Here is a 26533-nt window from a genome sequence, read left to right on the forward strand (position 1 = left end):
TTTTGTTTTTTTTTTTTTTAATTTTTTTTTTTCAACGTTTATTTATTTTTGGGACAGAGAGAGACAGAGCATGAACGGGGGAGGGGCAGAGAGAGAGAGGGAGACACAGAATCGGAAACAGGCTCCAGGCTCCGAGCCATCAGCCCAGAGCCCGACGCGGGGCTCGAACTCACGGACCGCGAGATCGTGACCTGGCTGAAGTTGGACGCTTAACCGACTGCGCCACCCAGGCGCCCCAAGAAAGTTTTTAAAAGCTCAACCCACAGGATGGGAGAAAGTATTTGCAAATCATGTGTCTGGTGACACCTGTGTACCCAGAATACAAAAGAAAAAAAAAAAAGGCACACACACACACCCCTCTTACAATTCAACAATAAAAGACAACCCAATTGAAAAATGGACTAAGGACTTGAATAGACATTTATCCAAAGAAGATAACCAAATGGTCAGGGAGCACAGGAAAAGATGTCCAACATCATTACTCATCAGAGAAATGCAAATCAAAACCACATCACACCCACTGGGACAACTAAAAATAAAAGACCCAATAACGAGCGTTGGTGAGGATGCGGGGAAATCAGAAACCTCACAGGCCGCTGGGAGGGGAGTGAACCGTGTAGCCACTAACAGAAAGCATCCTGGTCGCGTCTCGAGAAGCTGAGCACAGAGCTCTCACGTAACCAGCAATTCCGGCCCCCAGGCACACACCTGAGAGAAAGGGGAATCGGGTGCAGACAGACCTGTGCACACATGTTCAGAGCAAAGAACTCTGGGTTAAAGTCTATAGATAAACTTTAAGATAAAATGTTCCTGATGTGACCTGACAGGTCATCCTGGTGTCCAGAAGCCTCAGAGAGAGGTAACGTTGGTTGAAGGAAGGCAGGGCATTCGAATCAGAAAGGAGGGCACGCACAGGTAACATGGACAGAGTTCCACAAGAGGCGGAAGCAAGCCAGGGAGCTATGGGGGTGTTCCAAGCACCGCGCAGGAAGGGGGGCGTAAGGGACACCAGCACTACCCACTGACCGCAATTGGGGTGTGGTGCCGAACCCAGAACAGAGGCCCGTCCGCCACGGGGGAGACCAACACGTGAGGGGGGTCTGGGGACAGGAAGGGCCGGCACACACTTGCAAAGGGGCTCGACCAAACAGGGGGACAAGGGGCTCTGTGGCAGGAGACACCTGTGGGTCAGAACAACTGACAGGGATAAAAACACCAAACGCGTGAAAATTAACATGAAGTTTAGGAACACAAAAACCATTAAAATAATGATCCGACCTAAAAACATTTTTAAAATTAAAACAACTAAGTGGTTACTCAAAATAAAACTTCCACCACTTACTAGGACTCAAAATCATACAGCAGTAACAACTCAAAAAGCACATTAAAGAAAGATAGCCCACTCAGCACATGCTTATGGCCAGGGGGTACTCCCGCCAGGGCTGACTAACCCGGGCTCCAGAGGCCCCACCCCTGGTTCTGGAATTTTCCATCATATAACATGGCCTCCTGCTGTCCTGAACACAAATGAAATATTCTTTACTGACAAATCAAATCTGAGAAACATGACGCCACCTTCCCAGCACCTCTTCTATGGAAACGAAAGAAATGAAAAGGATCCTGCCTAGCTGCTTCACCTCCGCTTTTCTACTGCCCTCGGGAGATTCCAGGTTCTGAGTATGTCCACCACTGCCCTCTCACTGCGAGGAACACAACCCTGATCATCAACACGGCACACAGAGCTCTGCTCCCCTCCCAGCCTGCTGTCTGCAGCGATCACCCTGCAACCGGGTCGTCTGCGCTTATGCTGCACCCACAGGCCCACCCCGGGCGTGCTCGCCTAACAATCGGAGCTGTGGACGGGGAGGTCGCAGGGGGAAGGGGAAGACTGTGGTGCTCCACGGCAAGGGGTGCTCCGGGCTCACTAGGCAGCGGGTTCATGTAATGCCCACCCTCTGTGAAGAACAATCTGGTGGGGATGACCTTGGCGAAATGCTACAGAGCAGGACAAGGAAGGGCAACAAGTGCACCTGGCGACACGAATCAGATGCGTGTGAGAGCTGTGTATACCACAGACTGCTAAAAATCATGAGAAAGGGTTACACACAACAACTAACCAAATTCTCAAGTCACCTGGTTACTTTCATGAGTGGGAGTAAGCATACAGGATACGGACAGCGGGATCCAGCAGCGATGTTCATGAGGAAGGAGACCATCGCATCCCACTTCCCAACATGTGTCGCGAGGCCTAAATGACATCGCAGCACACAGATCGTGTGTGTAAAGGACTAACACAAAAAAGCTCTGCGATATGTGAACTCAAAGCAGATGTGCTTGCATTTTAGAATGTGACTTTAAAATGCCTACAACTTATCAAGTCCTTGAAAACTTAACTGCGGCTTGCTTCTCCATCACACCACAAAACCCCCAGCTGATATTCAAAATACACATGATGATAATGCATAAAACCTGACCGGATCCTGACTAAACGAAAACAACAAACAACGCCATAAATGCCTTACAGGAACAGTGGAAAAATTTGAGTATGAACTTAATCCTAAGTGATTAGGGAATTCCTGTTCATGCAGTTGACATGATAACAGTAACAGAAGAAAGAGACTGGCCTCGGGGTATCTGGGTGGCTCAGTTAAGCGACTGACTTGGTTTCGGACCAGGTCAGGATCTCACAGTTCAGGTGCTCGAGCCCCACATTGGGCTCTGCACTACTGACAACACAAAGCCTGCTGGGGATTCTCTCTCTCCCCCTCTCTGTCTCTCCCCAACTCACACTTTCTCACTTTCTTTCAAAATAAATAAATAAACTTTAAGACACATTAGCCTTAATTTTAGGTAATTATGATATAAACTGAAGTTTTCACAGGTGAAGTGGCAGGGTATCTGCAACTTCCAAATAGTGGAGTTAAAAAGCAAAGACAGATGTAAATCTACTTCTTGGCCAAATGTTAACTGTAGAACCAATTAGATACATGGATGGACGTTGCCCATCTCAATTTTTTACATACTTAACGTTTTTCTTAACACAAAATTAGGAAACACACACTCTAATGATGTTAGTGACCTGCCAGCAGACTGAGCTGGTTCCCCAATAATCCCACAAACAGTGCTGCCATCTAACCTCTGACACGTGACCAAGGCCAGCTCGGCCAAGACGCACACATGGTCTGGGGTCCCGGGAGCCTCTCTGCCGCTATCCACAACTGCACGAACCTTGTATTAAGCCAGGCTTCCCTTCGTCTCCACTTACAAAAGCTCCTGTTTGGCAAACCTGAGGAGCACAACACCTAACGCAAGTGCGCCTGCCTGCAGGCCATACATCAGCAGTGGGGCCACCCGGACCACAGACCACAGCACTTCATCCATGAGGACACGGGAAGAGCACTGCGGCCAACAGCAGGAGAAAGCTACTCTCCTTCAAGCACAGAAAAAGCAAGGAAAACAAGTAATTTCTAACAAGAGAAGAAAAACGGACTTTCAGACAGAAGGTGAAAACCCAGGGCCCCAGAACTATTAGCACAACGAAGAGCGGGGTCCAGGCGGCGAGGAGTCAGAGCAAAGAGGCAATAAGGAGTTTCCCTTGAATGATCAGGTTTCTCCAAAGTTCACTCCAAGTTAAATCACAAAAAGCAATTTGAACCTAAACACGGATGGAGACAGTTTGTGAAGGGAAGGTAATTCTGACAGGAGGCAGAATTTCAAGGGAGCTGTGCCTCCGGGAAGCATGGCAAGTAGCCCCCTTCACTGCAGGAGCCGAGGCCCAGGCTGCCCAGCTGACCTCCCATCGGCACCTGACAGATGGCAGCTGTGGTCACGGTGCCGATCCACCAGGAAAGGGGACTCTGAGTCCACGTTAGACTCCAACTTCCCACGTTAGAGAAGCAGGAAGCACAGCTTTCCCACACTCATCATGGTCGCAACAGGAAGGCGAGAGAGATAAAAAAGACGAAGCATTCAAAACCAGTACAAAGGGGGGGCGCCTGGGTGGCGCAGTCGGTTAAGCGTCCGACTTCAGCCAGGTCACGATCTCGCGGTCTGTGAGTTCGAGCCCCGCGTCAGGCTCTGGGCTGATGGCTCGGAGCCTGGAGCCTGTTTCCGATTCTGTGTCTCCCTCTCTCTCTGCCCCTCGCCCGTTCATGCCCTGTCTCTCTCTGTCCCAAAAATAAATAAACGTTGAAAAAAAAAAATTAAAAAAAAAAAAAAAAACCAGTACAAAGGGAACACTTCTCTGATGAACTTGGTTGGGTCTCTTCCATCACTCAAAAAACATTAAAGCCTTAATTAGACTTTTACAATTTTAGAATATTATAGAAAGTTACGAAATTTATCAAAATGTGCTAAGATATGATCCAAGTAACAGCCAACTGTATCACCTGTTGAAAATATTAATGTTTGTAAAACAGTATTAAAAACCTATAGCTAAAAGATCTCCACCTACCTAGGAACACAGTGTGAATTCCTCTAAGAGAATTTTTAAGGACATTCACAAATTTCCCTAAAGTGCAGGGTTGGGAACAAGATAAGGGAGGCTGTGTGTATGTGTTCTAAGGCGGTGCGGACCCGGAAGGCAGGGGATGGGTGCGATCCTAGCTGTGCAGCTGTTTCCTTCAACGATAAAGGAACGTCATTCACATATTAAAATTACAGCAAACTCAAAAGCTGATGACCACCCATGTTGGAGAAGAAATGAACTTGTACCTTAAGTGAGGCTAGAGGATGCTCTGGGCCAAGCAAGCTCCAGTGGAAGGAAGCCAGGTCTTCATCAGGTAGAATGTGATTCCCTGCAACACAGACACGGCACAGTGAGGAACACAGCGTCAGCGACACGGGGCAAGCCGGCAACACCATATGCATCATCATCTGCAGATTACCTCTGCAGCTTCACTTCAGACTTTGCGAGGACTTCGCAAGACTGCCTCCTTTGACACATCACGTAAAACTTCCACAGGAAAACTGAAAATACTTCTTCATCTTTTACTAGAGAACCACACACAGCAGGCAGATCTCTTGCAGCTGCCGCATGATGTGGACAGGACAGTTCCCACAGCATTCGAGGTGAACAAACTGTACAGAACCTGAGCCGATTGGCCGCCAGGTACTCAGGTCGGTCTGACAATGCGGGGGTAACGGACACAGCTTTCATCTGCTCGTGAGACCCCAGGCTTCAAACCACACTCTGTCACCTGGGCTCCACAGCAGAGGCAGAGTGCATGGTTACAAAATTGTTCTGAGCTAGGTTAATGATTTGTGACACCTCCTCTGGTCACTTCCACCACCACCCGCAAACAGATGACGGAGCACAGCCCACCCTACCACCAGGAATGCCACTCGGCTGGGTGCCCTATCACCAGGGCTATGTCAAAAATAAGAATTGCATCCAGTTGAGAAACCACATTTTTGGGGAACACTCCCTTCACTGTAGTTCTCGAATGCCAGCATACCAACATCGTTAGTATGTTACTTCTCTCGGTGACATTTAAAAGTGGTAACTTCCTAAATAATTCTGTGATTTTTTTAGATCATGATTTAGTCCCCTCCACACGGAGAAGCCAGATTCATTAACTGCCTGCTAACGGAAAGCAAAACAAGGAGAGTTCTTAATTAATTAATCTTAATATTCTAAACATACAAGTATACAATCCAGGAGTCCTGAACTGCCATGAATCCAGAGGAGCAGAGTTAAGTCCTACTGTCCTACTGAGCTTTGCACTGCTTTCCTGTGCTCACACCTGCACAGAACTTTACTGTGAAGTAGGACATGTCTTGGATTTTTGTGAAGCTTCTATTTGAAAAAAAATATGAAGTCAATTCCAACATCAGTAACAGTCTGATAAAATCTGGGTCACATACTTAATTGAATATTCTACCCAACCTCTACAACAACTCCTATAGCTGCTCTTCCTGTTACAACAAGGGAAAGGAAATATCCTTTCTCAGTTGAGAACACTGAAACCTTTACACCAAACCTAAACTAAAAATGTTTACCCAATTAAGAGTTTACCTGTTGGGAATGCAAGCTGATGCAGCCACTCTGGAAACAGGATGGAGGTTCCTCAAAAAACTAAAAATAGAACTACCCTATGACCCAGCAACTGCACTGCTAAGGCATTTACCCACGGGATACAGGTGTGCTGTATCGAAGGGACACGTGCACCCCCATGTTTATAGCAGCACTATCGACAATAGCCAAAGTATGGCAAGAGCCCAAATGCCCATCGATGGATGAATGGATAAAGAAGATGTGGTGTGTATATATATATACACACACATACATACACACACACACAAAATGCAGTATTACTCAGCAATCAGAAAGAATGAAATCTTGCCACTTGCAACTACGTGGATGGAACTGTAGGGTATTATGCTAAGTGAAATTAGTCAGTCAGAGACAGACAAAAATCATATGACTTCACTCATATGAGGACTTTAAGAGACAAAACAGATGAACAGAAGGGAAGGGAAACGAAAATAATATAAAAACAGGGAGGGGGACAAAACAGAAGAGACTCATAAATATGGAGAACAAACTGAGGGTTACTGGAGGGGTTGTGGAAGGGGGAATGGGCTAAATGGGTAAGGGGCACTAAGGAATCTACTCCTGAAATCATTGTTGCACTATATGCTAACTAACTTGGATGTAAATTTTAAAAAATAAAAAATAAAATTAAAAAAAAAAGAACTTACTTATAACTTGTCTAAATTTTTTTTTAAATTTTTTTTTTTAACGTTTATTTATTTTTTTGGGACAGAGAGAGACAGAGCATGAACGGGGGAGGGGCAGAGAGAGAGGGAGACACAGAATCAGAAACAGGGTCCAGGCTCTGAGCCATCAGCCCAGAGCCCGACGCGGGGCTCGAACTCACGGACCGCGAGATCGTGACCTGGCTGAAGTCGGACGCTTAACCGACTGCGCCACCCAGGCGCCCCTAACTTGTCTAAATTTTTTTAACTTATCTAAATTTTTATAGAAACTCCAAGCCCTAAATTCATTATTAGATTATTCAAAATGTTAACTATTGCTTTTCATTTATTTTAAAATTTCACATAATAATTTAGCTAGAAGAATACAGAGCTTAAATTATCTCCACAAAAATATATTCAACATTTCTTAAATATAATAAATGAATACCTTCCCATATTGTAAATTAGCTAAGGGATTCAATATTCTAGAAGCATACAATTTTCCAACTCATTTAAGTTCAATTAATATGCCGCAGTCATTTTGTATAATATTTCATATAAAGTTTTTCATAATATCCCCATCTACATAATCACTTTTAACATCAGAGAAATACCTTTTACATTATAATATTTGAAAATATGAAACTATACTTAGAAAATTAGTTTTAATTCTCCAAAATCCCAAGTCAGAAATGGACAGAAAATACCAAGTACTGAACAGCATATATTTGAGATTAGATTCAAACAAGGACAATTTTCAAAATCAGAATTTTTGACTAATGTGGTTACACACAGTTTGAAATGCTACCCCAAATAATACATGAAAAACTGTGGCTCCTTCAGTGTAATTTTTAATTGTGTAAAACTTTTTGGAATGTTTATAAAATCTGATACATAGAAATCTAAAAACAGCCCACAGTATAATTGCCGTTTTACACGCTCCAGAGAAAACAGAATGCAGAGAAAACAGAATGCACAGGAAGATCCCACTAATCTGGAGACCATGTAGCGTTCACACACACCGCCTGTGTGTCCCAAGTGGCCCCCTATCTGCCACTGTGGCCCAAGGCCACAATCACAGGAGGGCCTTGCTCGGAGCACGCCCACCTACACCGTGATCATGATTCGTAGAAAAGCAGCCTCTAGAGCTGGGTATTCAAGCAGCTGTAGATATGCACGCTGTACCAGACCAGCATGGACAGAAAAGAAAGAAAAAAACTGCAAACTGAAAACAAAAGTGACAGAGAATATAATACCTATCGGAAAGTCATTTTTACAGGAACAAAAGTATCAAATTTTAATCAAAACAAGATTTCATCTTTTCTAGGCATCTAGCATGAAGCATTCCTCCAAGGAAGTTTTTAAAGATATTTATACATCTACTTGAAATGTAGGTGTTAGAAACAAGGCAAGATAGCTTATGTCTGTTGTTTCCCTTTCAAAGCAGTAAGCGTCCCCAACATGCAGGAAAGCGACAGTGCTAACTGCACAACGTATTTTCTTCTGAAACAAACATAATTTGTGCCAAAGGGTTAAATGTCTAATTTCCATAGTGAGAATGTGCTTAACATTTGTGATTTTAAAATGTCACTTTCCCCAAAGTATCAGTGAATTTATTCCCAAAATTAGTTTTTCAGCCTGAACAGAACACATAAACAAATACGTATGAACAAAAGAAGCACATTATCAATTGCACCAAAAAATAATACTGAGTAAGGAATACTACTGAGGAGGGGCACATTCCCTGCTTACATATAGTCCACAACATTCCAACACTGACTTTTTTTTTTTAAATACCAGTGTGTTTCTAGTGTAGAACCCTATCAAATGAAGCAGTTTTCACACTGCCCACCTACCTAACAGAGCGGCAAAGATAGGGAAACGGTTTGGGTTCAGGTCCAGCTGCTTGGCGACCTCGTGCATCAGATACTGGCTCGTGGTGAGACTTTTCCCGTTCCGGCTCAGTTTGAGGGCATGGGCACTGAAATAGTAGGGGATGTTGCACAGCGCGTAATCGGAGTCATAGGCGACCAAGCCGTGGAAGCCGTTTTCTCGACAGAAACCGATCACTTCCTGGTGATGGTCCTCAATGCTCTGAGCCACCTGTGCAAGAGAGAAGAGCACGCGGTCAGATCCACCCCGCTGCAGCACCCACACAGACTCCCCTGTGCAAAATCTGCAAATCCCAGACACAGAAACACCCAAAAGGGCCAAAGAGTCAAAAAACCACAATAAAGGGCACGCCACATGGCGCACGTGAGAAATCTGTGGGAACCATCTCCTGGTCAGTAACCAAAATCCCAGCTAGCCAGCAAATTAATTTTCCGTTTCAAAGACCACCTGCTTCAAAATACACAATGCCAGTTGATTCCCTTTACAGTATTAGGAAGGAAAACAGAGAAAAAAGGGACAGAAGAAGAAAATAAAGAAGTGTCAAAGCAAGAGACAGAGAGAAGCCAGCCACCCTGGGGAAACCAAATAATTTCTTCCAAGTAGGAATAAGTCAAATAGATCAGAAGGATTTGTCTTTTTACACAAAAGCCACGTGTTACCCACCACCTACCAATCCACTAGTTATTTACACCCTAAAGCACTTGGCACATGGGGATAGTAGTAAGGGTGGACATTTACCCCAAACATCACTGTAATGTGGTTACCCCGTGCAAAGGACCAGAGCTGGCAGTGCAGCCCCAGCACAGGACCGCCATGGGGACCAGGGCTAACCTCATTGCCTGCTCAGTGATGAAAACTACAAGCCATGGCCTCTATCCTTGTACTGGCTCTCTCATTGTGAGTGGTCTGCCCCCCGTACCTCCGGGTCGGCAGCATGCTAAGGGAAGGGCAGTGGCAGTACCAGGAGAAAAGTAAAAGGCTCTGCAAATCTCTCTGCTCCCAAAAACATACCAAAAGGCATTGAAAACCACCTTCCTAAAATATATAAAGTCAAAGACAATCAATTCTCCTGTTTCCCAAACTGATTTAACCAACTGAAATCTGGCAGGGTTTTTTTGTTTGTTTGTTTGTTTGTTTGTTTGTTTCTACAATAGTTAAGGTATTTGAGAAAAAAGAATTTTAGGGACGCCTGGGTAGCTCAGTCAGTTAGGCGTCTGACTCTTGATTTCGGCTCAGGTCATGATCTCACAGTTTATGAGTTTGGGCCCCATATCTGGCTTTGTGCCAACAGCGTGGAGCCTGCTTAGGATTCTCTCTCTCTCTCTCTCTCTCTCTCTCTCTCTCTCTGACCCTCCCATGCTTGTGCTCGCTCACTCTCACACTCTCTCTCAAAACAAATAAACTTAAAAAAAAAACTACTTTAAAAATGTAAAAAAAAAAAAAAGAAAAAATAGGATTTTAAACTAAATCCGGTGATACAGCTAACAACGGAAAATTAACTCCCCAAAGAGCCCTAAAGGTGAAAAACATAAATGTAAATTTACTTAAACATAAATTTCTAGAACTATACTGTCCAATGAGTGGCTCTACTGAATTAAAATTAAAACTAGATTACCTGCAAACAGTGAGTGCTCACCGGTCACCTGCTGGGTAGGGCCATACAATCTCTCCCATCTCTCACCAAATTTCACAGGACAAGTAGTCACATATTTTGTTGGAAAGTTAGTTATAACGAAATCTCACTCAGAAGCAAGGCATATTGAAAGGAAATATGCATACTTAAAGGAAAAGTAACTTCCTGCATTCTCTTGATAAATATTTTGATAAAAATGTTTTACCTCACAAGAAAAATATAACATACAGTCAATTCACTTGTAGGTCTTAGAAGAACGCAGTTTCGTCCCTTCACTAACATGGAAAAGTATAGTTTTAAAAAGTTCTGACATCAGGCCAGCTCCACATCTCCCAGCCCAAGCCTCCAACCCCCATCACTTCAGGACGTAGAACTTTCTAATGACAGCGATGTCCTAAAGTACTTCTAAACCACCAGCAACCCCCGGCCGTCATCCAGGCATCCTTCATCATAAATCTTCACAATCTGCCCAGAAGCCCCAAAATGAGAGGAGACTGTGAGTGGCCACCCCTCGCCCCCCACCCCTCCAAGAAGGTGAAGAGGCAGCGTGGCTGCCTGCTCCAGAGCCGGGCACCCTGTGGACAGGGCACAGAATTAAGTACAGGAGCCGCACACCGTACACTCAATATTGAGTGTCCCGGGAGGGAGTTTATGAAACCGCTCTCCCGGGACACTGAGGCAGGGGCAGTGCTCCTGAGTACCCACAGGCCGGTCACAGCCCCCCCGGGAAGGGCAGCAGGGCCAGCCCTGTGCCATCGCCCACATGGGCCCTCCAGGGGGAAGAGCAGATGCACTGACCGAGGTGAGCACGGGAGACCATGGGAGTAAAACTCAGAGGAAACAACCTGCATTCTTCCGGAGCCATAAAACGTTCGCACTATTTGACCCAGTAACCTTACTCCACGAAAGGGAGCCTACGAAACCAGTGCACTGGTAACAAGTGTGGGGAGCATAACACAGGTCCAAGGAACAGGCTTCCTCAGGAGAAAGGGAGTGAACATCCATGAGCCAGGTCAACAGGGCAGCCCACCGTGCTGGAGGCACACGTGGGGAAGGCTTCCCACAAGCAAACCGTTCAGAATCAAGCCCCTGTGCACAGCCACGCAGAGCTGCGTCCGTGGGAAAGCACTGAAGGGAGAAAGCAAATGCCACCAGTTCTGTCGGGATGGTGCAATTATGCTTAATGAAAACTTCCTTAAAAGAAAAAGATTAATAGGCGCCTAGGTGGCTCAGTTGGCTAAGTATCCGACTTCGGCTCAGGTCATGATCCGGCAGTTCATGGGTTCGAGCCCCGCGTTGGGCTCTATGCTGATCGCTCAGAGCCTAGAGCCTACTTGGATTCTGTGTCTCCTCCTTTCTCCGTCCCTCCCCTGCTCACACCCTCTCTCTCTCAAAAATAAACATTTTTTCCTAATTTAATAAATAAATAAATAGCTAGCAAAGAGGATGGCTGGGTAGACAGAGACAATTTACATGCCACTCATTCATGTAAGGAGTGGATATGTTTGTATTAGTGACGTCCTTGCTCACCCCTGAGCCTGCCAGTAAGTGTGTATATTTCAATGGCCAAAAAACTGGTCAACTTGGGGCACCTGGGTGGCTCATCAATTGGTTGAGCATCCAAGTCTCGGTTTCAGTTCCAGTCACGATCTCACGGTTCATACCATGCTGTTAGCACAAAGCCTGTTTGGAATTCTCTCTCTCCCTCTCTCTCTGCCCCTCCCCTGCTCAAGTGCGCGCATGAGTGCTCTCTCTCTCTCTAGCTCTCTCAAAATAAAAAGTTATAAAAAAGGCAAAGTGAATGAGTTCTTGTTAATTCACTACAACACTAATCTGCAAATCATTAACAATACCTTAATCCTCCCTCAAAGTATACCCAGCATTAGACAAACAGCTGTCCAATAGAATTAACTTCATAAAACAAAAGATGAAGGAACCAAGCCCATGAGCACAGACTTCAAACCTTCAAGCAAGGAGGGCCACCCCCCCCCCCCCCGTTCTGCTCATGGTTCCACCTCAGGCACCGTGAGTGCTGGCAAGGGGGACAGAACCAGAACACCTAGGTCCCAATTCTGGATTGAAGTTCATCTGCCAAGCCAGGAATGTACAATTCATAGGTCTTTAAGTTTCCTTCAGCTTCCAAAATGCTGGTATTGTCTCCCACCATTAAAACCCACCACGCCTTGGGGCACCTGGGTGGTTCAGTCAGTTAAGCAACTGACTCTTGATTTCAGCTCAGGTCATGATCTCACAGTTAGTGAGTTCAAGCCCCACATCAGGCTCTGTGCTGACAGCACAGAGCCTGCTTAGGATTCTCTCTGTCCCTCTCTCTCTCAAAATAAATAAATAAAATAAAACTTAAAAATAAAATAAAATAATAAACTTAAAAAAATGTCCATCAACTGATGAATGGATAAAGATGTGGTTTGTATATACAATGGGATACTACATGGCAATGAGAAAGAATGAAATCTGGCCATTTATAGCAACATGGATGGAACTGGAAGGTATTATGCTAAGTGAAATAAGTCAGGCAGAGAAAGACAGATACCATATGTTTTCACTCATCTGTGGATCTTGAGAAACTTAACAGAAGACCATAGGGGATGGGTAGGGGGGAAAAAAAGTTACAGAGAGGGAGGCAGGCAAACTATAAGAGACTCTTAAATACTGAGAACAAACCGAGGGTGGATGCGGGGTGGGGCAGAGGGGAAAGTGGGTGATGGGCATTGAGGAGGGCGCCTGTTGGGATGAGCACTGGGTGTTGTATGGAAACCAATTTGACAATAAATTATATTAAAAAAAAATACCATGCCTTTTACTGAGGAAAGGCAACATGGCCTCAAGACCACAAGGTGACAGAGACACAATCCTCCCCAACAGGCAAGTGATGAAAGCCTGTTGGGGCCGTACCACAAGAGGACACAGATAAGAGCCAGAGGTCTGGGTGGTGGACACACATGACTCTATGCACTGTCCAACTCATACAACTGCACATCTCACACTGAGAATGAACTTTAACATATGCAAATTAAAACCAGATCAGACAGGACTGACCCCTCTTGGTAATGTGTATCTCGAGGGTGTAGGGGTGCAGGTGACAGCACTGAGACCACTTCATGTGTGGTGGACGAGCCAGGTGTCCCACTGTCAGAGAACGGGGTTACACTGGGGCAAAGGGAGGAGGCTGGCACAACCCTGTGGTGCCAGCTGAGCCATGGAGACATCCTACGAACTGGTGTGTAGGTGACAACACAGACAGGCAGAGAAATCATCAGACGTAAGTGAGCACATGCACAGCTCCCAGCTGTCAACCAAGGGCTGAAAAGCCACACCTTAGGAGCAAGAACACCCCACCTCCATCTGGTTTCTAAATTCCGTTCACTAAATGGAACCAGGGCCCTTGAGAAAAATGGGTGATGCTGGGGCAGAGAAATCCAAGACAGGCCTGCAGCCACATACCTGTGTACCAGAAAGGAAAGAGGTGCTCAGAAAATGAAGGACACAGGAACCCACCCGAAAGACTCCCAATGGCCAAAGCTGGAACAGCGTGCGCAAGAAAATAAAGAATGTCATGTTGGGTTTTACCCCAAAGTATAAGACAGATACACGGGCCTATAAGAGTCCAAACAAAGGGGAAGAAGATGCCCTACAGAAGAATTCCAGCAATAACCTGAAATCCCTCCCCAGCAGCTGAAGCTCACCCACACCAGCCCCTCAAATAGGGGCTGCCCTAAAAGACCACTGCCGAAGCAGCAAACCAGCAAACCAGCAAACAGGATGAAGTGGTGTCCCGGGGCAGAGGCCAGCAGACTCCAGCATGGTACGCTGCGACAAAAGGGCACTGCACCTCTGGGGCACCCCCCCCCAAAAAAAAAAAACACGAGAAAATATCAGGCAGCCCAAACTGGAGGCCAGCCTACAAAACAGCTGCTCAGGGATCCAGAGTGCCAAGGTCACCAAAGAAGCAGAGGCTGAGAGCTGTCCTGGCCCAGAAGGGCCCGGGGAGACGAGACACTTGAAGGCCACAGGGCACCCCAGATCAGCCCAGAGCCTAAAAGACCCCAGGTGGAAGGAGGGAAGAGTTGGGAACGAAGCACACCCCAGTTCACCGTGCACACCGATGGGAGCTTCTTAGTTTTGACGACTGTGCGTGCTCACAGGCTGTTACCACACACCGAAGCAAAGGGAAGGATATTCAGGAACTCTCTGTACCATCTTGGCAACTTTTCTATAAACCTAAAATTATTCCACAGTAAGAAGTTTATTTTAAAAAGAAAAAAGTCAACATGAGTCTACAAGACACCAGCTGGAAGACTATTTTAAGCTACTTCACCAGGTGAACAAAGCATTAACGGGCATGAACAGCACAGTCAAAGAGCCTATTATGTGAAAACATATCTCTCCGCAGATGGTGGGGCTTCGGGAAGCAGGAGAGCCCACCACAGGTGAGCCTGGGTCATTACAGACCCACAACCACGTGAACCAAGTCCACTTGCCCAGGGCCTGTGGACAACGCCTCAGGACCTGCATCACAGAGCCTGATCAAAGCGGGGGTGCAGGACTGGGTCAGTGCAAGGTCAGCTGGGGACAGGACAAGGGTCTAGGCTGCATCAAAACAGGACTTGAGAAGTAATTATTTAATTAAAGATAGAAATTAAATGCCACACAGGCCTCTGGGTGGCTCAGTCTGTTGAGCGTCCGACTCTTGATCTCAGCTCAGGTCATGATCCCAGTGTCATGGGATGGACCCCCATGTCAGACTCCACATTGAGCATGGAGCCTGTTCAGGATTCTGTCTCTCACTCTCGCTCTTGCTCTCTCTCAAAAATTAAAAAACAATTTTTTTTTACTTAAATGCCAGAGGTTAAGCTTCAGAGAAGCAGGGTCTGATAGGCACTGGCTGTCCTTCTCTTCCGAGCACCTTCTCTCTGAGCCTGCAAACCCTGTGCTCCCGGGCTCGCCTCCCACCTGACCTGCCCATGGACAACACCTGCTTCTCTGATTCCCTGGCCTCCAGCTCCAGGCGCAAACTGGGCGCAATACAACGAAACTGGTACACCTAGTTCTTAATTCTAATTTTAGAAGTGAGTAAAAATTATCACATACAATACTGGGATAATTATTTCAACTTAACTCCAAGAAACTATAAAGCAAGCTAAAACACAACGCCCTGAGACCTTCCTTTCTACAAGCGAGCGGTAGTAGGGGGTAAAGCCTCCCCTCCCCTAGAGTGAGCCAAACTTGGAATTGTGTATAGCCTCAGTAAGGAAAACCCCGGGTTGGCTCCCCGAGACCACCACCACCTTAAAGGCACTAGGCCTTCACTGACTCGCTGTGGCTGCCATTGCTGGGCAGATGTGGGGTGCACCCCAGAGCCCCTGCACGCACAACTCAAGCACCGCCTCTGGCTCCTGGCTGGGAACCAGGCGGGAAGCACAAAGCGCCTCACCTGCCTCCATGCCCACCTGGTTCCAGAAACACATACCATCGGGGTGGAAGAGTCTCAGCAGCTGGCAAAATGCCCACCGCTGGTCCCAGTGAGGGACACTGCACTGAGCCTCGGTGACTTGACAAGGCTGTGTTCCAGCGTCCGAACCCCAGGTGAATCTTCTCATCTCATGCGTGTCATTAAAAAAGGCATGTCCATTAGAACTCTGTATTTTCACAAGAAATGCTTACCAAAAAGTTCCCCAAGCTTACTCTGAGAGTATAGCTACTTATTAATGCTGACAACAGCTATGGGGACGGTCCCGTCAGATGACGAGCTCACACTGCTACATACTCCTAATCTCCAGGGTCAAGGCGCTTGGCACAGGAAGGTTTCTGTCTCTGGCGCCAGGTGGGTGAGCCCCACTGCTCTAACACTTCCTGCACTTTCCCTTCTTGATCTGCAAATCATGCCCTCCCTACCTCACAGGGCAGCAGCGACAGTTAATGAGCTACTACCTGTAAACAGCTCAGTCATTCATCAATAAGTGCTGATAAAAGTCCGCTACCATTTGTCTTTAAGAAAGCTGTGTGAGAAAGGATGGGCTTCTTCACGCTTTTCAAACATATGGGACCTGAAACACAGTGAGTTGTCTAAAATAGATCTTCTGATATAAAGAAAAAAAAAATACCGTGTGAGGTCTTTGTTTAGAATGGTTTTACGCCAGCTCAGGGAAGAATGCAACACACCCTCCTGCCACCTATGAGATTTAGAAGATGTCAGTTAACCTGAACATAAGAGGATATGAGTCACCTAAATTCTTTTGTTTTTTCAAAAACGACACCTTGATCTGAGCTCTAGTAACCAGGTCCTTGGTGGGTGAGATCCTGCTCAAGTCCAGCACAGGAACAAGGACATAAAAGTTAACTCCGATTTGGTGGAAGGTTTTTTATTGTTGTTTAAAGAGCAATTTAAAGTTATAACATATATTAGAGACGTCTAAAACTACGTCTCTCCCATCATGAAATCTGGAATCAGAGCTGAACAGCTTCTTACTTTACACATCTCTTTTGTATTCTCTAAGAATTGGTTGCAGTGGTCTTAAAAGCCAGGAAAAATAATTTCTTTTAAAATAAGGGAGTGGAGGGGTGTCTGGGTGGCTTAGCTGGTTGGGCGTCAACTTCGACTCAGGTCATGATCTCACTGCTCATGGGTTCGAGCCCCGCATCGGGCTCTGTGCTGACAGCTCAGAGCCTGGAGCCTGCTTCAGATTCTGTGTCTCCCTCTCTCTGCCCCTCCCCTGCTTATAGTCTCTGTCTCTCTCTCTCTCTCTCTCTCAAATATAAAATAAAACATTAAAAAAAATAAAAAAATAAAAATAAAATAAAATAAAATATTTAAAAAAAATTTTTTTAAATAAGGGAGTGGCACATGAAAAGATTCTCGACTTCATTAATCATAAAGGAAATGCAAATCAAAACCACAATGAGATACCATTCAACACCCATTTAGGTTGGCTACTGTCACAAAAAAAAAAAACCATAAATAAGCAGGCATTGATGATGATGTGGAGAAACTGAAGCCTCGCACATTGGGTGTGGGAATGTAAAATAGCGCAGCTACCATGGAAAACAGCAGGACCATTCCTCAAAAACCTGTACACAGAATCACCCTCCAATCCAGGAATTCCACTCCCAGGCATATTCCCAAAGAACTGAAAGCAGAAACTCAGATATTTGTACACCCATTTTCGTAGCAGGATCATTCACAATAGCCAAAAGCAACCTAGGTGTCCATCAACAGATAAATAGATAAAGAGAATGTGGTGTGTACACACAATGGAATATTAGTCAGCCTTATAAAGGAATAAAATCCTGACACCTGCTATGACATGGATGAGCCTTGAGGACACTATGCTCAGGGAAGTAAGCTGGTCATAAAAGGACAAATACTGGGCAACTCCACTTACATGAGGTCCTTACAGCAGTGAAATTCAGAGACAGAGAGCAGGTGGTGGGTGCCAGGGGCTGGGAGGGGGTGGGGGACAGAAGTTAGTGTTTGGTGGGGGCAAAGTTAGGTCTGGGAGAATGAGAAGTTCTGGAGATGGGTGATGAGGACAGGTGCACAGCAGTGAACGTGCTCTGTGACACTGCACTGTACATTTAACAACAGTTAAAACGGTAAAAAAAACAAAACAAAACAAAAACCAACTTTATAGTTTACCACAATTAAAAAAATAAAATTAAAAACATATAATAATAAAAGGAGGGTTGTGTCCCATCTCCCCAATCTCTCAGGAAGCCTAGACACTTGGCTCCAAGAGGTAACTTCCTACTTGTCAAAAGACAGAGGTTTTACTTTTCCTTTTGATGGTAACATCAGAGCGCACCATTAGCACAGACTGTGGCTGCAGGCCATGTGACAGGCTGAGATTCTTTTTTTTGTTGCGATCTCTTTAATAGATTGTCTTGATGCCACCGCTTATCCAATGATAAAACTGTTTTCTTTCTCCACTAAAAAAACAAGTAAGAGTGTGGATGTCATAACGAACATGTAAATTAAACTTTATCAACTTTAAAAACTGGGGTGCCTCGGGGCGCCTGGGTGGCGCAGTCGGTTAAGCGTCCGACTTCAGCCAGGTCACGATCTCGCGGTCCGTGAGTTCGAGCCCCGCGTCGGGCTCTGGGCTGATGGCTCAGAGCCTGGAGCCTGTTTCCGATTCTGTGTCTCCCTCTCTCTCTGCCCCTCCCCTGTTCATGCTCTGTCTCTCTCTGTCCCAAAAATAAATAAACATTGAAAAAAAAATTAAAAAAAAAAAAAAACTGGGGTGTCTGGGTGGCTCAGTCAGTTAAGGATCTGACATCAGCTCAGGTCATGATCTCACAGTTTGTGAGTTTGAGCTCTCCATCAGGCTCTGGGCTGACAGCTCAGAGCCTGGAGCCTCCTTCAGATTCTGTGTCTCCCTCTCTCTCTGTCCCTCCCCAACTCATGCTGTCTGTCTCTCTCTCTCATAAATAAATAAACTTTTTAAAAATTTAATAATTTTTTTTAAATTTTAAAAAAAGAAACACCAACATTATTTGTTGTTTAGTTAGTGTTTAGTTAGCCTACTATACTAATCTCCTCAAGCTTCAGCTAACTCCTAGCAATCCTGTCCTTGTTAAAAATCTTACTCCAAAATACATTACATGAAAATTTTTACTTTAACTTTTTTTAATGTTTATTTATTTTGAGAGACAGACAAACGGAGTGCAAGCAGGGAAGAGGCAAAAAGGGAGACACAGCATCCGAAGCAGGCTCCAGACTCCGAGCTGTCAGCACAGAGCCCGACGTGAGGTCATAACCTGAGCCAAAGTCACGAACCGTGAGGTCATAACCTGAGCCAAAGTCAAACATTTAGCTGACTGAGCTACCCACGTGCCCCTCCAATACGTGAAAATTTAAGTTTCAGAATTTATGAAGTTGAAACTCAGATCGATCTACCTTATTTCAAGATGGTGACACTTGAGAAGTCTTCATGAACAAGCCCCCTGTCAGTAGACTAAGTTCCTTGGAGGATTCCTTTCTTTCCTATGTAGTCGCTCCTCCATGCCTGGCCAGTAACAGGCACTCAATATTTGCCAAAGGGAAGAAGAATCATCACTGGGAACCAGTCAGAAAAGAGATTATCAGAAATTTAAGGTGAGAAAATAAATCTTACATAATGGCATTGATCCAGATGTTAGAAGAAAATAATGAAATCTGTCTGTCTATATAAATAGTACAAAGCAAATATGTGACTAAAAAGTTCGGCACCCATACTAAACCCACGCAGGACTGAACGGAGTCCCAGCCCTCCAGGAGCTGACAGCTGGGGATACGCACACAGGTAGCCACAACAAGGTGGAACACAGGAAAGCAGGGCGCTGCACCTGTCCCTGGCCTACCTCTGGGAACATCAGAGGCTCTGTGAAGGAAGGTCATGCCTGAGATGGGCTTTAAAGTATGAGCAAAATTCCAACCAGCAGATGTGGGCAGTTAGACACGAAGGAGCACCTCGAGAAGAGCGGGGAAGCAGGCCGTTTCTAGGGAAGCAGTGAGTGGGCTGGCTGGAGCACTGATGAAGCACAACACAGGAACCGGGAGCCACGCAGGCAGGTGGAAAGAGCTCAGATCACAGGAGGGTCTGAGCCTCAATACAGAGCCTGGATTAATGGTTTGTTCAAGATGTTGGCAGGAATGACTGACCTGAGGGGCCCACAGGCAGCACGACATGGTGTGCAGGATGAGTTCCACCAGTGAGTGAAGTGACAGGTGTGGGAGGCCGGTCACCATGCAGATGCGACTCTGACGACTGCCCAGACACAGGTGAATGAAACAGTATCTACCCTTAGTATAAGTCTTGCACTGTACTTTTTGCTCAATTTTATTATTCTATATCATTTTTTTCCGAACAGTGGTAAACACATGATAATCTGGTTTCACAACCACCAATGCATTTGCACAAGCGCCTGTTAGGCCTAGTGGCTCCACTTGGTGAGTTAACATGGTGGCGGTACTGGAGAAAGGAGGAGGAGGAGGAGGAGGAGGAGGAGGAGGAGGAGGAAGAAGAAGAAGAGGAGGAAGAGGAGGAAGAGGAGGAGGAGGAGGAAGAGGGGGGCACGTGGAAGATGGCCGGGCTGGTGGAGGGACAGACGGGCTGGGCTCAAAATACCAGGGGGGGACTCTAGGCAAGGAGCATAACCTCGAAGTGGACAGTCATGAGACTCAAACCAGCTAGGGCTACAAGCAGCATCAGACCAAGTGCACAAAGGGTGGAACAGAAACACAGTGAAGACCAGCTCAAAAGGGGTCGGGCTGCAGAGGGGAGACGACATTTGAAGTCAACAGTGAAGCTTCCCACTAAGTACAGGGTCCTGCTCTGGGGTGGCTAAAGCACAAACACAAACACAATGGCCACTGGATGTGAAGGACAGGAGGCAGGGGGCGCGTGGTCAGCTGTGTGAATGGGGCTTGGTAGACTCGGTCTCAAGCGCATACCACCAGCTGTCCGTCAGGTCTGTGCAGGCCACGGGACCAGGCAGGTGCCGCATGCGCACACGGACAGCAGTACCCTCAAAGGGGCGACGATGGGATTATGAGAAGGAAGAACATGTAATGGAGAGGACCAGACTATTATCTTATTTCAGGAGCCCCAGGAAACGGGAGCACTTTGATGACTGAAAAGGGTTCGAACAAGCAGACAGAGGGGAAAGGTTGGCTTTGGTCAGTCTAACTTTAAGAAAAGGGAAGCGAGATTTAGATAAGGTGATGAGTGTTCTAGAAATCCACGCTGAAATCACAAACCGGGGGCTCGAGGGCAGAATCCAGCCCACAGCCTATTTTGCTTCGCTTAAGCAGTATTTTTTAAATGGGATAATTGTAAATAAAGATCTGGATTTCTGGCTTTCCTGAAAAATGTGAAGTCTGGCAATGCTGGCTCAATAGTCCTTTAAGGTTTTTAAAGTTTGTGCATGCACCTCTGTAGGCGCTGGAGAAATTATCAAACACCATGCAGGCATTAAAAAGAATTAGAGGGGTGCCTGGGTGGCTCAGTAGGTTAAGCATCTGACTTCAGCTCAGGTCATGATCGGGCAGTTCGTGAGTTCAAGCCCTGCATCGGGCTCTGCGCTGACAGCTCGGAGCCTGGAGCCTGCTTCAGATTCTGTGTCTTCCTCTTTGCCCCTCCCCTACTCACACTCTGTCTCTCTCTCTCTCTCTCTCTCTCTCAAAAATAAATAAACATTAAAAAAATAAAAAATAAAAGAATTAGAACCATACAGACATGGAAAGTTTTTTACATCCTTATAAAAAAAAAAGCAAGTAGCTGAATAATGTAGTCTGTGATCATAATGTCAAGAAATTGAAACTACTGGTAGTATATTATTGTGCAAAGTAATATAAAACATACATAGGCAGCTGCTGTGGAAAACAGCATTGCAATTCCTCAACAAATTAAACACAGAATTACCATACAATGACCAATTCCACTTCTGGGCACTTCTCTAAAAGAATTGAAAGCAGGGACTCGGTCAGATTTTTGCCCACCCAAGTTCACTGTAGCATTCTTCATTATTCACAACAGACAAAACGGGAAGCAACCCAAGCCTCTGTGGGCAGACCAAATGGACGGTCCACAGAATATTACGCAGCCTTTAAAAAGGAGGGAAACTGACACAACATGACAACATGGATGAACCTTGAAGACCTTAGGCTGAGATAAGCCAGCCTAAAACCCGTACAATGGAAGAAAATAAATATTTTAAACTAAGGATTTTAAAAGGATGACTGGTTTTACTTGTAATGTGGTCAATTTTGAACCTAAGTATTCCCTGGTCAATTTGAGGTCCTTGAGAACAAGGTGTATTGCTGGTTTTTAGCGTGCCTGGGCAGAAACCCTGTCGCTCCCACTCCCACAGTGGCTGGAAAACAGAGCAGAGGCGCTGTGCTATGGGATCTGACCTGGGAGTGAACTGCAGGCAGGCACACCCCCGAGGCATTCTTACACAAAGAAACTGAACTTTGCCTTCAACTCCGCACTTCCCTCTCGAGAAAGTTACTGGTTACTTGTCCCCTGATGTCGCCTACTCAGCAATTCTGTCTCTTTCCATACAAAATGAGTAACAAAACCCTGCGCAGGCCAAATGAGATAGCTCTGTGAAAGGGCCCAGCAAGGGCAGGCACCCGACAAGTCGGTCCCTGTCCCCAAGTGGGTCCCTGTCCCACCAGGTACGCCAGGATAGGGATTGTCATCCCCCAAATCTCAAGTCACAGCCGAATCTCACTCACAGACTTCCACTGTCATAAAACAGCAGCTCGGCTTTCTTATGTCGGCTCTGAGTAAACACGCTGGAGCCCCGACTCAGGGTAAGATCTGAAGGTTTTCATTTTAAACCCGCACACCGACTCCAGTCTTGCAGCAGGATCACTGAGAAAAGGTCTAGGGATTTAATGCCACCAAGATTTTTAAATAAATCAGTCCCTCATTGAAGTTTCAAAGGTTGTGATGACTCAAAATACACAAGAGGAAACACTCCCAGTACCTAGGAGAAGCCAAGTTCAGGCCAGGCAGTTCAAACACCTCAACAAAATTAGCCGATTCATACGCCAACTTCTAATGGTTAAAAATATGTAATTGTTACTGTACCAAAAAAATTACAATTATTACTCTATCAAAGACACAGTCTTCTAAGTCAAAAAAGATTTCTCTAAGCAAAATGGACAGGAAATTAAGCCTTTCTGCCAGTTTACAAAAGCCTAGAGGAGGCCAACAAGATGGTAGATTTTTATAAGACATGTGCCTCATGTGCCCAACATTATATAGAGTGAGATTTTACATCAATTCCTTTGTCAATTTTATATAATTTACATAGAAAAAAATTGTGGTTATCATACAGTAAAATGAACTTTTACGTACTTCTGATGTGTAGCTGTATGTTTTAAAATACGTAACTGCCACCACCATCAGGGTACAGAAAAGTTCCATCACCCCAAAAAGCTCCTGCTGTCCCTTTATGTCCACGCCCGACTCCAACCCCACCCCCCTGGCAACCATTAATCTGGTCCCCATCAATGCAGCCTCATCTTCAGGGGAATGTCATAGAAAGAGAATCACACCTTTTGAGCCTGCCTTCTTTCACTCAGCATAAATTCTTAGAGATTCACCCCAGTAGTTGTCTGTATCTGTACCAATACTTCCTCCCTCTCATTGGTGAGGAAGACTGCACCCTATGGAACGACCAGTTTGTTTAGTCACCCACTAGAGGATATTTCGTTTGTTTCCAGCACTAGCTATGATGAATAAAACTGCCAGGAACACCAAAGTAGGGTTCCTGCATGAACAAAAGTTTCCTTAGGTAATTACCCAGGAGAGGGACTGCTGGGTCGCAGGGTGAATGTATATTTAACATTAACTGCGGAGCTGTTTTCCAGGGTGGTGCGCCCGCATGCATGCCCACCAGCCACGTGAACTGCTTCCAGAGGCTCAGCATTCTTGCCAGCACTTAGTAGTGTTGGTATGGCTTATTTTAGCCATTCTAACAGGTATACAGTGATATATTCTCATGCTTTTAATTTACTTAACCATTTTAATGGGCATCTTTTAAAAATAGTACACATCGCTCCATTCTCTTAAGAGAACCCTCAGGGGCTCCTGAAATACATAAAATTGTTCTCCTTATTCCAAAGTAGCCCCAGAATTATGTCTGGTTTTTACGGCTTTTTTTTTTTAAATTTTTTTTTTCAACGTTTATTTATTTTTGGGACAGAGAGAGACAGAGCATGAACGGGGGAGGGGCAGAGAGAGAGGGAGACACAGAATCGGAAACAGGCTCCAGGCTCTGAGCCATCAGCCCAGAGCCCGACGCGGGGCTCGAACTCACGGACCGCGAGATCGTGACCTGGCTGAAGTCGGACGCTTAACCGACTGCGCCACCCAGGCGCCCCTTTACGGCTTTTTTTAATCTTCTCCCTTTTGAAGTGTCACTTCTTGCTATTAATGGTGCTCCTGCCTCTGGCAGACTTTTCTCTACACCCTTTTCTCACGCTGACCTTAGAAACAGATAACCAAGCTTATCAGAACCACATCTGAAAAGAAGAGGGCAGTCTATAAGGAGAAGATTTGCTTCTCCGGTGAAGAAAGAGAAAGCTTTGGTTTTGTTTTTTGTGGGGTTTTTTTTGGGGGGGGGAGGGGGGGGTCACAGTACCAAAACTTCCTGACCTCTTGTTTGGCTGCTGAGAAATTTCTAGTAGCTAAATTTCTTAGACGTCTTCCAAAACGGTGAGACTGCCAGGTCAAGCGGCCTCCAGGTAATTGAGTTATTATTGTACTAACCTGAGCAACCAACACTATACTATGCTTCTATATTGGGAATCAAAAGCTTAACTAAAGCAAAAAATATCGTCTTGTTTCTGGAAAGCTAAGTGGAAGAAATTATCTTAAATCTAGTTTCCAAACATTCACACATTGGTCAAACTTCTGAGCACCTAGTAGGCAAGCCACACATTCACAGGGATGCAAAGATAAACTTTTTTACAGTCAAATAAAGAATTCAGCAGCTCTCTCAAAGACAGACACACCAAACCCAATCCTTCCTAATATTTGAAAGTCGTCTGACCAAAAGCTCATCCTGTCTTTTCAGCGCTAGTTTCCTCTCGGAATACTTCTCCGACATATTCAGGAGGTGGATCTCGGCCGGGAGTCCAGGCTGCCTTACTTCCCTGAGCCCGGGCTCCAGGGCAGAAAAATGCCAGCAGCCCTAGGCGCTCACCCAAACTCCCAGGGGACGCTGGCTGTGTCTCTGCCAGGCCCACACACCAATCCCTGATCTCCCAGCCGCCTCGACCCGCAGACTCGCAAACCCCGTCACCAATTGCAACAGGACTGGGGTGGGACTTCCGCTATCACTTTAGGCTTCCCCACCACCATCTCAACTCAGGCAGTCAGGAAGACTGAATTTCAGAAAACTTTGGGCTCAAGCGGTTGCAAGCAGAAATAATGGCAAGAGAAACAAGTTGTAAGACAGACACGGTGGCAAGAGCCAGAAAACCAAAACAGCCCCCCAGTTTTTTTTACAAAAAGCAATGAACGAGGAAGCAATCCAAACGAAGCCTAGGGTCATTGATTTGCATGTTATCTCTGCAGTGGCTGCTGGGTCCCGAAGCTGCCCTTGGCCCGGGTGCAGCGTGGAGCCCTCTGCCAAAGGCACAGCAGAAGCTCTGATTACCGGGGTGCCCGGCCCAAAGTGGCCGAGGCCCCCCGTGCGGAGACATCATCCCTGGAAATGGGGTTCCCATTCCCCTTCGCCCTAACTCTTGCCGCTACACCTTTCGCAACAGATGCACAAAACCCAAGACTGTAAGTCCCAGAACTGACGAGATTCCGTCATGTCAGATCTCACAATTCTTTGAAATCTGGCGCACACAAAACTCGGACAATTTCTCTCAAAAGTGTCGTCTCGGAGGGAACACCTCGGCAGGCCCCGGGCAGGCTGTCCCCGGCTAGGACGCCGTGTGACAGCAGCGGGCGGCTTGCACAACCCCGCCGGGACCCCCTCGCGTGGCCGCGCAGCCCACTCGCTCGCACCGAAAACCTGTTGCTGCGCGAGCACGGTCACCCGCGAGACGAACGTCGCGCCGGGGTGCGGGGGGCGGGGGGGGGGGGGCCCAGCACCTCGCAAGCCCGCGGCGCGGCCGGGGCTCCGGGCTCCCCCGCCCGCCGGGCGCCAGGCCGCGCGTCCATCTTGCGCCCCCGCGCCCTCCGACTCCGGACTCGCCCGGCCTGCGCCCTGCTCCCGCCCCTCCCACCACCCCCGGGGGGGGGGAGGGGGCCGGCGACCCCGGCCCCGGCCCCCGCGGGCCGCACCTTGACGTGGAAGCGGATGAGCGCCAGGCGGATGCAGTGCGCCATGCAGACGGGCGGCAGGAACCAGACCTTGGGCGGCGGGGTGCCCTTGTTCTGGACATGGCTGACGATCTGCTGCGCCGTCTGGCGCTCGTTGCCCTGCCGCTTGACCCACTCGTGCAGCCGCGCCTTCTCGAGCGCGCCGTTGAAGAAGACGAAGAGCTCGATGTTGCCGCCGAAGCAGGCCTTGGCCAGCGCGGCCAGGTAGCCGAGCATGTGGTTCCACTGGCCGCCGCTCACCCAGTCGGTGTAGAAGCCGCCGTACAGGCGGTGCAGGCAGTTGTCGGCGTCCACCAGCAGGCGCAGCGGCGTGTGCGGGGGCCGCTGCCGCCCGCCGCCCACCAGGCTGCCCCGGGCCAGCTTCTGCAGCTCCACCGGCACCACGGCGCTCGGGCAGTGCTTCTCGATGTAGTCCTGGAAGCCCTGCACGCCCATGGCGGCGGCGGCGGGCGCGGGG

The 26533-nt window shown here is 46.8% G+C and overlaps 1 protein-coding gene across 2 annotated transcripts in view; it reads right to left on the bottom strand.

The window, feature by feature from the left end:
* Positions 1-26527, bottom strand: part of FAM120A (family with sequence similarity 120 member A) — a 97442-nt gene extending 70915 nt beyond the window's left edge. For both annotated transcript variants that reach the window (XM_040449583.1, XM_040449582.1), the window contains exons 1-3: positions 26038-26527; positions 8556-8802; positions 4714-4796 (exon numbers count right to left, since the gene is read on the bottom strand). In XM_040449583.1, coding sequence (XP_040305517.1) covers positions 4714-4796; positions 8556-8802; positions 26038-26511 — 804 coding nt within the window. In that variant the 5' untranslated portion in view covers positions 26512-26527. The remainder of the gene's footprint in view (positions 1-4713; positions 4797-8555; positions 8803-26037) is intronic.
* Between the last annotated feature and the right edge of the window lie 6 nt (positions 26528-26533).

The sequence above is a fragment of the Herpailurus yagouaroundi genome, unplaced genomic scaffold, assembly GCF_014898765.1.
Source record: "Herpailurus yagouaroundi ecotype Mexico unplaced genomic scaffold, PumYag 199, whole genome shotgun sequence".
In the NCBI taxonomy this organism is placed as follows: Eukaryota; Metazoa; Chordata; class Mammalia; order Carnivora; family Felidae; genus Herpailurus; species Herpailurus yagouaroundi.